General features: G+C 38.1%; 1 protein-coding gene across 3 annotated transcripts in view; it reads left to right on the forward strand.

The window, feature by feature from the left end:
• The window catches only part of tmtc4 (transmembrane O-mannosyltransferase targeting cadherins 4), a 72317-nt gene that overhangs the window by 35440 nt on the left and 23873 nt on the right, over window positions 1-13004 (forward strand). For all 3 annotated transcript variants that reach the window (XM_008106967.3, XM_062975475.1, XM_062975474.1), the window contains 4 exons: window positions 4272-4369; window positions 5734-5826; window positions 8570-8731; window positions 11310-11512. In XM_008106967.3, coding sequence (XP_008105174.1) covers window positions 4272-4369; window positions 5734-5826; window positions 8570-8731; window positions 11310-11512 — 556 coding nt within the window. The remainder of the gene's footprint in view (window positions 1-4271; window positions 4370-5733; window positions 5827-8569; window positions 8732-11309; window positions 11513-13004) is intronic.

Consider the following 13004-nt stretch of genomic DNA (forward strand, 5'->3'; position numbering starts at 1 on the left):
TTTGAAAGCACAGACTGGTTTCTACAACACATATTTACACTTCCAACAATTTAATGTTCATGGGGTTTTCCTTAGTTTTCTGCTGCAATAATTGTTCTAAATTAACTCACCCTTTGCTTTAGGTTACTTGAATTTACCCTGGATCAAAGCAGGGACATGCTTAAATCAAATCTGTTAGCTAATTTAAGCAATGAGTGGGGAAAATTGAGCCCTTGTGGCCATTTTTTTGCCTCCCAGTGCCCCTAAGGCAAAAAAGTCAATAAACATTGTTGCAAAAACTTATTTTTTTCTCTCTCAAAATGCCCCCAAATGATATCTAGGTCCCCTTCCACACAGCTCATAAAATCTCACATTATCTGCTTTGAACTGGGATATATGGCAGTGTGAATGCAGATATTCCAGTTAAAAGCAGATATTGTGGATTATTTTGCCTTGATATTCTGGGTTATATGGCTGTGTGAAAGGGCCCTAGGTGGAGTAATGGACATTTCAACATGTTTGGAGCATTGGAGCACCCCTGCCACCCCTGGGGTAAAAATGTATTTTTGTCTTAATTTCTTAAATTAAAAATTGCCATCTAATATCTCAGATGTCCTCAAGGGACCCAGGGGCACTAAAGGTAAGCATCCATAGAGGGTATTTGGGGACAAAAAACTGAATATTTTCTTTGGTGGGTGCAGTTGTACCCTCCAGGTTCTGCTAGAGGTCTAATATATCCCCTTAACTGTGTTCAGTTACATATTCCTGATTAACGGAGTTGCACTCAAGTAGATCACAATAAATATTGCTTGTTAGAATAAATCACAATTTGTGGAAATGGATCAGGAGAAGAAAAAGCATTTTACAAAACATAAATTTAAATAAATAAACAAAAATGATATAACAGCACCAGGATAAATTCCATAGTAAAATGAAGTTATTGAAGCTTAATACATGGAGAGTTAAATCTGAAGTAGCAGATTCAAAGAAAAAGAACAAATCTAACTGTCACTGCTAGCACACTGTAACTATATTCTGTGGTGGTCAGTCTCATCTGAAAAATTGTGTTCAAATGTACATTCATTTTAAGAAAGAAATAGAAATTAAGTTGGAGCAGGTTCAGGAAATGGCAACAAGACTGTTAAGAGATATGAAGAAGAAAACATCTAAGGAAAGGCTGAAGGAACTGGGTGAAGAGAAGGGATATGATTGCATTCTTCAAATACCCCAAGGGTTGTGACAGAGATTAGGTGACAGGTCTGTTCTCTGATGCCCCAGAGGGTAGCACCAGGTCTTGTAATTTTAAGTTACAGGAGAGTAGATTTCAATTAAACACAAGAAGGACATTCTTGATAGGAAGAGTGACTTAACAGTGGAACCAATTGTCTATAGAGGTGGTGGGGTCTCCTTCTCTGGATGTCTTCCAAAAGAGTTTGAAGAGCTGGTGACATGCTAGCTGAAGATCTTTCACTGAGCACGAGGTTGGACTCAGTGGCTCCTTCCAGCTATATTATTCTTTGATTCTAACCTTATCTAAGTAAAGCAGACAGGGTGTTCTCACCAGATTAGATGGTATTCAGATGGCTTCCTCATCTCTACATCTGAGAAAACCAAATACAGCAAAGATCCTGCCAAGTAATTGGTGGTAAGTTCTCTGCAGCCTCCTGAATATTCCGGCTGCTGGTGCTAGTCTTTCTGCAAAGTACATTATATTATAGACCGCATTTCTCAAAGACTCCCAGAGCTGTGTGTTCAAGCGAGCCTATAACCCAAATTAGACCTCTGTCCCACCATGACTTCATTGGAGCATAAAAGTGTGTTCAAGTTGGATGACCTCTCAGTATGAGTTTAATCTAGTTCTGTAAACTAGATTCTCTTATATAAAGTGACAGAAACACTTGTGGGCATTTTGCTTTTGGAACACAAATCAAATGTTTGCTGCAATTTTTTGGCACCCATTAAACTTGTGACCATCTGGTGAAGGTGGCAGAGTGCCTTCCCACAATATGGTGTACCAGTTTAAACTAGATTCAGGTGCCAGCTAGGAATGAGTTCCCTCTCTGACAGGCAATTGTGGTGGGAGAAGCAGCATAGCTGGTTGGGGGTGTGCTTCGTTAAACTGATTACCACACTTGGCACATATGTATCTTTGGAGTATTAATTGGCACTCCTTCGTTGCTTTATATTCTCACTAATTGATTACTTCGATATGCTGCACTACAGTGTATATTGTTTTTATAACGTTGTATGATGCCCATTCTTGGAGCAACATTGGAAGACATGTATTTGTGTTCTTAAATTTTGATCATGAGTGAATCAAGTTTATACAGTGTACCTGGTTACCAGCTTTATATGGGTTTTTGTGCTAAATGAGAGCACATTAAAGCCCTAGAATCTTAGTTCTGAATGAGAACTTCTTGTGCTTCATTTTCTAAAAATATACCTGAAACCAGAGTTTGGAAAGTTCCTTGTCCCACTTAAAATATTTTGTAACTAATATAGGTATAGAGGACCTCGTTCAGTTCCAGGACTCACCATAGATATAAAGAAATGCAACCAATCACCATTATTAAATGGGGGCAATGGGAATGCACACGCTTCAGCATGCCCACATTCACAATATCAACTTCGACTAATATGTGTCAAGACTGAATCCATCATTTAAAAAAATGGAAAAACAACAACCTCTGATTCATGGCTCTTTCAGTGGCATTATTGAGAAAAAGGTGGGATATAAATAAAATAAAATAAATAGAGCAAAAAAGTCCCATTTGTCAAAAAATGACTAGTTAATTCATTTTTTAATTTTCTTTAAAAAAAATCTGAATGTCACAGTCCTTTGGCCTAAGGTACCAGACACCACCACCTCTTTGATATGTTAATGTTCACAATAGAAAAGCAAGGCACAGCAAGAAACACATGATGTTGATCCATCACTGTTTAGTGACGCCATATGCTTGGTACCATACTGGGGAAAAGGAATAACCCACTCATAGCTAGTTATGCGCAACAGTTTCCAAAAATCTGGAAGACTTCTGACTGGACAAGGCATTATCTCTGCCATAGATTTGCTCCCGATTCATGATCACCCAATAATATCTTTTTTTCTGTTAGAAAAGTTGTACACAAAAACATAAAGGCAGAGAAGGGAAAATAATTGAGAGTAGTAGCTTATAGGTTGGATTAGGACAATTGAAGACCAGTGTTTGAGTCCCTAGCGGTTGACTTTGAGCAAGTCATGCTCTGTCAGCCTCAATGGAAAGCTAGGCAAACCGCCTCTTAAAGAAATCATGTCAAGAAAAACCCATGGTAAGTTCACCTTAGGGCAGTGGTTCTCAAGCTGCTATCCCCAGGTGTTTTTGACCTTCGACTCCCAGAAATCCTAACAGCTGGTAAACTGGCTGGGATTTCTGGGAGTTGTAGGCCAAAAACATCAGAGGACCCCAGGTTGAGAACCACTGCCTTAGGGGCACTATAAGTCAGAAATGACATGAAGGCACACAATAACAGCAACAATGGAAGCAAGTGTGCTTGTTTGTGTGTGCATGTGTGCAAGCAATACAGAGTAGAAAGAGACATTTTAAAGGGCTTCTTTCACCTTTGTCCAGTTTGGGGCCCCGTGGCTGATTTTAAAAGGAGATGAAAGAAATCTATTCAGGAATCATTAATGCTGTATCTGATTTGGCTGCAGGTACTAAATTTTGCATGAATATTCCCTTTGGCCTTGCCACGTACTTGTACTTGGCTGCCCATTGCAGATTATAGCATGCAAATCCAACCATCCATCTGAGACTTTGATATCTCTAGTATCTGAAGTAGGAGATTTATAAAGCTATTGTCATAGCAGAGGTGTGAAATAATACATCATGAAAATATGTGGGGGTAACGCTGTTGAAAAATGAGAAATCAGACTGTAATGTTTTGTGTCATTGAGATATGTTTTCATTGTTTGTTAGATCATGAAATCTATGTTAAAAATTTTATTACCTCCTGGAAAGCATTCCTAAAAGTTGCAACTACAGGCTAAGCTGTGATAGAACCTAACAGAATGAACCAAAACAGAGTGTACTTTCTATTAATACAGGCGGAATATTATTAGCTACATAGATTCATGTATCTCACTGAAAATTTCTACAAAGTAAGAAAGACATTGATTTTTTTATAACATACCAAGAGTAACTGACGTAAAATGTGACTTTAAGTTATAAATAACCCCTTTCTACCTAGTACCCAGGTTTAAACAGTTGTACACATTGTGAGTATATGTTCTTTATGTCTTTTGAAAATGCTAGGTAAGGAAAGGTCCCATTTTTCTACAGCCTGGGTCTTGTTGAGTGTTCTTCTCGGTGCTACAGCCATGCTGTGCAAGGAACAAGGAATTACAATACTGGTAAGTTTTCTAATGTGCTGAGCTCAATTCATTAAAATCTGTTCATGTGGCAAGATGTGTGTTTATGATACATATCTTCTGTACATCTTAGGGTTTTCTTACTAAATGATTATATAATTCGTAAAGTGCATGACCTCAAAAATCCCATCAGCCTCCTCTCTTATCTAACTTTTGATCATTTTAAAATTGGCCACAGAGCTATATTTTAGGGTTTTTGAAGAATTCAATGTGTCTATAACCAAAGTGAGCAAAGTGTAATCCAGAATCTCTGTGCTGTTTTTGCAATACTTGGCCCCCTCAGACACCCAAAACACACTTTTTCTGCCCCCCCCCCCCCCCCCGGGTCCTTGAAGGACTTTGCCTGGAGATCTCCATGGGTGATATTTCATCTTAAGTATGGTCTTATGTAACATGAAATATACCTGTCTTTTGAAAGCAATCGTTTAGACTTAGTGTCCTGTTTTGTTCCAGAAACAGCTTTACAACATGAGCAAAAGTAGCCAAAAAACTTTACTTCAACTAAATAATAATAATCAAACAATAGTAAAGGAAACAGAAAGTAGTTCAAAAGCAATGCAAGGTCTTGCAGCAGACGTGAAACTAAAGTCTTTGACAACAGCCTTCACAGCAGACAGGAGCAAGAGTCTTTGGCAAAAAAGGCTTAAAGTATACAGGAAAAAGAGTCTGTGGCAAGAACCCTTTTGCAAAGCCAGCGCTGGATCTGTAGCACGGAGACTGGAACACCAACACACCAAGTAGACCGGTTGCTGCCAGCACTGACTACTGTCCATAGACATCTCCAAGGTCATGCGGCCGGCATAACTGCATGGAGCACCATTACCTTCCCACCGCAGCGATACCTATAGATCTACTCACATTTCCATGTTTTCAAACTGCTAGGTTGTCAGAAGCTAGAGTTAACATCAGGAGCTCACCCCACTCCCCAGATTTGAACCGCCAAACTTTCGATCACCAAGTTCAGCAGTACTTTACCTTAAATTTAATTTTTTTTAAAAAGGAAACAGGAATGCATAGCTCTGAGTAGAAAAGGCCTTTTGTCTGAGCAGAAAGATAGCAATTGCCTGGAGATCTCCATGGGTGATATTTGATCTTTTAAGTATGATCTTATGTAACATGAAAAATACCTGTCTTTTTAGGGTGGTTGATCTCCTGAGGTGCTGTTGGAATTTCCCCTCTTCACAAAATAACCATTGACTTTTATATGGGTCATATAAAATCCATAATTCTGTCCTCCAAACCTGGCCTCAATTTATACTTGAGGTTGACATATACACAACCATAAATTGGATCAGATTATTATATTTCTTTAATATCCTTACCTCCTTTATTTTCTCTTCTTGTAGGGTTTAAATGCTCTTTTTGATGCTGTAGTGATTAACAAGCTCAATATTTTGGAAATCCTTTTAAAGATATTGCGTAAGGATAAGTCATTGGAGGTGAGTCTGTTTCAGTTTAGTTGATGTCCTCGCATGGTTAAAGTTTAAATGTTAACATTGGTAGAGTAATGTTCTCATCTATACTGTCACTTTCATGCTTCGATAGATACTGTTCCTTCACTGAACAAGTGGGCATGTTAGAACTTAAATGCTCTAATAGAGCACACCGTGAATATTCAATAGGCTTTAGTCATGCAATCCCAGCACTTCTCTGACTATGAAAATGAAATCCATTAAAATAGCTGGTATTGTGGATCAAGAGGTTTCATATTGGAATAATGTAATTAAATTCTTCCAAATCTCCTTTCTCTGTATAGCAAAGTGGGTACCCCTGAATTTGAATTTTTTCCCCCTCCTTAACCTATTAGCTACCCTTTATTCCAGTCAGACTTAACTTTGGCCACCCTGCAACCTTCTTGTTGGTCAGCACTTGTTTCACACTCTCTCTTTTCAGTCAGGAAAACCAAAAGATTTAACACTTTCTCTCTTTTCTCTTTTCAGTCTTTTAGCCATCTAGGTGTTGGGTGATATTTTTTGCTTGATATCCAGTCTCCTTGGCATCCCTCCTGCCTTTTCTTTGCTGAAACTTTTACTTTTCCTCTGAACTACCTATTTTTAGAAACCCCTTTCCTATTTAGATTCCCATATCTCAGTTCTTTCTTGCTGTATCATTTGTAAGAGTTTCCTCCTGAACCAGACTGCAGAAACTAGAATCTTTTAAGAGATTTATTCATTGAACAGTCAGTTTACTATTCAATGGTATCATGACAGTTATATTCTCCTTGCCCACAAACTAATAAAAGTAGATCTCAGAGTAATTTTTCTCTTCCTTGAAAACTGAGTGCATCAGGCTAGTTCATGAGAATGCAGGAATCTAATCATAGAAGTATACATAAAGTTTTACCATGTAGAGTTCAGGCACATATTGTTGCATGTCTTCCTTAAAGGAAGCTGAGCAACACATATATGTATGTGCTTTATGCAGTCGTGAAAGTTCATATAGACTAACAGATTAAGCATGAAGGTGCAGTTTCTGATCCAGGAATTAGTTGCCTGTGTCTCTACAAGAAATGGGCCAGGTTGAACATCATGTGGCCTGTGGGCTATAAGTATCCTCCAAGGAACTTTTGACGTCCTCTTTTGTGGTATCCCTCAGACCCATCAACGCCCAGAACCCTACAGTTGGTAGTGAAAATGCCAAAACTGCTGCAGTTATTATTTTGCTTTGGGAAGGGGAATGGCTCCTTCTAACGGTATGATTTTGTTGGAGCATATCATTTCCAAACTATGTCTCCTTCCTCCAGCAGATCAGAATAGAAACTTTGTATTTTAGCTTACATGGCACTGAGGCCATTATAAGGTGCCTGAGTCCCTGGACAATTCTAAAGATAGGACTCTGTTTGCACGGATGTGATGGAAGCGCAGGTAGGTATTGGAGGACACAGGCTTAACATTGCTGCAGCTCCAGCAGTCCTTCCCTGGAAGGTTGCAGGGTAATTCTAGACCTATAAATGTGCTAGAAGTTACTGTTAGTGTTATTTTTTAGATGTATTTTTTCCAAGTTTTTATTTATTGTTAGTGTTATAAGCGGATGAATTAGTACAAGCAACATTATTTCCTAATCTTTTGGCTTTCTTCACTATCCCATGTTGTGATTGTAATATTAAAGAGTGGGATGTTGATTATTTATCCATCAATCATATCCCTCTGGTGCCATTACACAAAACCAACCCCATCCACAAAATTCATTTTAAACAGTACCAACCCAGCAAACATAAAGCCTAATATGATGTTAGAGTGAAAAATTTCATTCCTATATTCTGTACTTTTAATGGGTAGTGTTGCTATAACAACTCACACCTCACAAATTTTATGTTGCTTTAATTTGTTTCACAGCTGTGGAGCTTAACTTGGCTGAGGATATGAAGGCAATATTATTGTTACCTATATTGAGGCTTTTTCCTGTAGCATTCTGAGCATGAAAAAAACAGAAAGGCATTCAGGCGCATCTTGCTTTTTCAGAAATCCTAGATTGTTTGTTTAAATTTTGCGTCTGTTTACATGATATGCATACTTTGTTCTGCTTTCAGTTATCCTTGGCCTGGTTATACAACAAAACCCAAAAATCACAGCCCTATGATACCCTCATAAGGCCAGCCAAAAAGTGCAAAATACCTCACACTAGTTCTTAAAGGGCACTGGTTTCTTCATCAGGCATGTATGTATGCCTTCATAACACCTATTGATTTATGCTGATCCTATGAATTTCGTAGGATTTTCTTTTACAAGGAATACTCAGAGGTGGTTTTGCCAGTACATTTCTGAAAAATATAGCCACAGAATGGAGGAAAAAAAGTAGTAGTGTGAGAGTATCACAGATTGACAGGAAGTGTTGATGCAAATAGAGATCATATCCTTTTTGTTCTGAAGGAGACTTGAAACAAAGACAGTGAAAGAAATGTTAGTTTCCATTAGCATTGTAAGAACAATTCCTTTGGAGGTCTGGGATGGTACCTCTCCTTTTGAGGCCCAAAGACTTGTAGTCATTCTCATAAGGATATCACCATGATGTATATTTTGGATTTTGTTATAGGATCAGCTTGCGGAAATTGAACAAGACATACTTATCCCAACACATTTCTCTTACAAGGTTCCAACCACTACTCCAGTTTTTAGCAAAGGTTTCCCCAGGTTTTAACAGTTGTACCTTTCCCCTTCCTCGCTTTCTTTTTCTTCTCTCTAGAGCCTGGTGGTTTTTAAAAAAGGACTCCTTTTCAGGATGACATTCCTGTTATCTGGCGGAGCCACTGCGCTGTATGTGCGCTGGCGAATTATGGGAACAGGGCCCCCAGCATTTACTGAAGTGGATAACCCAGCTTCGTTTGCAGACAGTCCACTTGTAAGGGTAAGTTGCAGTAGCATTGCTTTTCAGTGAATTAAAGAAAGGGCAAGGGGAATAAGGGTCAGTGTTGTGTGTGTGTGCTTTAAATTCCCTGATGACTACTACTACTTCTTATGTTTACTTATACCCCACTTTTCTCTCCACAAGGAGATTCAAAGCAGCTTGCATTAAAGGCATTTCAGTACAATTTAAAATATACAAATATATTAACATTAAAACAGAAATTAAAACAGATTAAATGTCATTGGTATTATTTTTTAAGCTAAAACAAATAAATACATATTCAGACTAAAAACCAAAGCAGTCCCTGACAATCTTAAAAATCTTCTTTAAAAACCTGTCTGAATAAAAAGGTTTTAGCCTTTTAGACTTATCGTGAGTCCATTAATTTCATAGGGCTTTCTTAGGGAAGAGAACTCATAGGTTGATTTGCTAGGTCTTTTTTTCTGAAATATAGCCTATGACAACTGTAATCTCTCAGCAGTCCCTCATCCAAATACTTCCCAGTACTGACCCTGCTTAACTTCCAAAATCAGACAGGATCTGCTTCCTTCTGTGTATTTAGGCTCATCGCTGTTAGAACAGATTTATCTGAATGTCTCCAGTTCATTCCCTGGTAGTGCCAAAAGCAGTCTGGGGAAGTTATTTGGAGAACTGCTGTGAGTCAAAGTAGACCAGATGGACCAGAGTAGCAATGGCCTATATGAACTAGTTGGTTTGTCATAAGGTAACTTTATCAGATGTTGGTTACTTGAAAACCTCATAAAGGATATTGTCGTAGTGTGCTGGCTTTTTAGTTTTATGAGTTGTACTCAGAAAGTCTAGATACATTGTTGTAGTTTTAAACCTTGCCATAGTCTCTCTTGTGTATGTATACATTCTGTTCTGATAGTCACCAGGGTTGACTTTTCCATAGTTGCCTGCACTGTACAATTAGTGAATCCAGAAGTTGTTAGATGCTTTAAGGTAAAGGGTTTCCTCTGACATTAAATCTAGTCGTGTCCGACTCTGGGGGTTGGTGCTCATCTCAATTTCTAAGCCAAAGAACCGGTGTTGTCCATAGACACCTCCAAGGTCATGTGGCCAGCATGATTGCATGAAGCGCCGTTATATTCCTGCCAGAGCGGTAACCATTGATCTACTCATATTTGCATGTTTTCGAACTGCTAGGTTGGCAGAAGCTGGAGCTCACAGCAAGAGCTCCCCCCACTCCCCAGATTCAAACCACTGACCTTTCGGTCAGCAAGTTAAGCAGCTCAGCAGTTTAATATGCTGTGCTACTGGGGGGCTCCATTAGATACTTTATACAGGATGATGATGATGATGATGATGATAATAATAATAATAATAATAATTTTATTCTTGTACTCTACCTTTATCTCCATGGAGGGACTTGAGGCAGCTTACATGGGGCGAGCCCTATCAACATAGTTAAAATAACACACTGAGATACATAAAACAATATCATAAAACAGAATAAAACAACAACATTATAACAGAGTATAATGCAACCACTGAACCAACAACCAACGAACCTGAAATAACAATCAGTTTCTGGGCATGAGTAGGCAGACTGGTGCAAATCAATTTTGAGGATAGATCTGATGGATAAAGTGCGTAAGTCAGATAGCAAAATTAGGGATGGAGGGCAATATAACATGGAGCATAATATCTTTGGGTAGAGAACAGTAGTATAGGATGGTACTGCTTTCATTAAACATGTACTGATCTTACAGATTTGAGCAGAGTCTTGTGTTGGTTGCATCTAATTTATGCCCCAAATATCAATTTTCAGTATTATTTTTAACAGCCATTCTAGCAAACTGCAGTATTGGGGGATGAAGTGGGAAACACTTCATAAGCCATGCTGAAAAACTAGATCACCATCCTTTTTAATCCACCCCATCCGTATCCCCTTTTCTTTATGTGCCATGTCTTCTTAGATTGTAAGTTGGGGGTCAATTCTATTTTTGTTGTTGCTGTTTTTACAAATTGCATCTAAACTTAATCTTTTGGGTTATGGAGCAGGGGTATGATTATGTGAATAAACAAACATTGAAGTCCAAGATAGTTAAGAATAGCATATTCCATAGTCCAAAGTAGGCAAGCCCCTGATTTGTGTAAAAACAAATCTTCCTTGGAATACAGTAAAACCCACGTATCATTGGACATGCTATGGAAATATGAAACCATTGATAATAACAAACTCTATTGAAATGAGTGATTGTCAGTGGAAGGATACCATAGAATTGTACTTGTGGGTCTAGAAAATGCCTAAAGAAAACGGATTTTTGGGAAGTGGGTAAGTGAAACCACAGGAGGTGATCCTGCAGATATGGGAATCATTTTGTATTGAATTTTTATGATGGGGATTGAGGATTGTGGTGTAATGGTTACAATCAGGTTGTGTTGTTTAGTCGAAATATGCCTAAGTCGTGGAGACTTTGCCAAGAGTTCTTCATTTAGCTTGAACAAAAGTCTTAATATCTGCAAAAGTTGTAAAAATTTTATCTCTTCCTCCCTCCCAGCAGCCTCTTAAGTTCCTTATAAAGTAAATGTTTGTTTTTCCTTTGACTGACAGGCTATAAACTATAATTACTACTATTCGTTGAATGCATGGTTGCTGCTGTGTCCCTGGTGGCTGTGTTTTGATTGGTCAATGGGCTGCGTGCCCCTTATTAAATCAGTCAGTGACTGGAGAATAATTGCACTAGGAGTTCTTTGGTTCTGCCTAATTGCTCTGATGTGCCAAGCCTTGTGCTCCGAAGACAGCCAGAAGAGAAGGTAAAAGGCATTGTTGAATTTTAAATCTCTCGTTGGTTTTGTAAGCATTATGGTCTTAAATGTAGAACTGTTCTTTGGCTTTCTTGCTTTCTTTTAATGAATTGTTAGAATCAATACACCTTTGCCAATGCAGTTCAAATAAATATTTATAGCGCTGACTTGCATTCCCTTCCCAATTTGGTTCCATCATTTTTAATGCTGCCTCTGGAGGGGGAAAGACTTGTAAAATAAAGGGGGTATGGATGGTTGCTTTATCTTCCCCCCTGAAATGGCATTTTGAAATCCTTAACTCTGTAGGGGGTAGAAAGTAATTTGTGGCTAGAATGAAGTGTAATTGACGGATGTTGTTTTCTTCACCTCTTTCAACAATGTTCCTTTTGTAAAATAAATAAATAACTCAATCAACTTACAATAATTTTTTCAAGAAAAAAGAAAAAGTATTGGTTGTGACTGTTGATTTTAAAAAATATATAAATACAATGTTATTCAAGAAAAATTGGCCTTTTATCAGTAAACATATATGGATAAAATGCCAGAAAAAGTTCTGTTGTTTCAAGGAAATGAAAGTTAGTTTAAGAAGAGAAGCGGTACAATCATTTCTGAGATGATGCTACAGGTGTCTCTATGATAAGGTTGTACAATTTGGGGATCAAAGATATAATTTTCTTAACTGAGCATTTCTTTATTCACTGCAGGAACATTTTGATTTTATTTTGATTTTGCCCTTTTAAAAATGCAAATGCATGACCTAAATATGGCATGAGTTCATCCTATGTGGTTTTGGATGAATAATGGAAAAGTGTCATGGTGCCACAGCTTCTGTGCTCAAGTTGAACCACTCAGGTTAATTCTTCAAAATTGTTAACAAAGTAGATGTATTCTTGGCCATGACTTCTTTTACAGAAGTCATGGCCAAGGGGAAAAGGAATAAGTTCCTTCACCACAAAAAAGGAAGCGCACTTCAACATGTTTTGGCAAACTTTTTTATTCAAAAATAACAATGCATATGTCAGAAATGAAGCACGCGGCTCATGTAAATCTTTCATGAGTAAGCAAAAGTCTTTTGCACCTTCTAGAGATCACTTTTTCCAAAATGCATCCAAGTTTCATGTCTTCTTTCACAAGCCTCCACTTTTTTATGATTTCTATTTCTGTGGCTAAACCTACAGATTTATACTTTTAACATGCAAAGGGAAACAAGTGAAACAAACATGCTTGCTCAGTAAAAGAATCTGGGGTCGGCTACTACTTCCATATACTTTGTAGGTAGACACATATACAGTAGCTACAAGGAGGTATAGCAAGAGCAGAATTACACTCTTCTGTAATTCAAGTTTTATTGCATTATTTCCTGCAGACACAGTACAGCAACCCAGAACTGAAATTTGGTGTTTCTCCACCCCTCCTTCACTACCCTCCCAATGCTGATGTTGCTTTCAAAAACCTTCCAGCTAGACCAGGCATGGGCAAACTTTATTGCCTTAGGGCTGCA

This window comes from Anolis carolinensis, chromosome 3 (assembly GCF_035594765.1).
Source record: "Anolis carolinensis isolate JA03-04 chromosome 3, rAnoCar3.1.pri, whole genome shotgun sequence".
NCBI classification, from domain to species: Eukaryota; Metazoa; Chordata; class Lepidosauria; order Squamata; family Dactyloidae; genus Anolis; species Anolis carolinensis.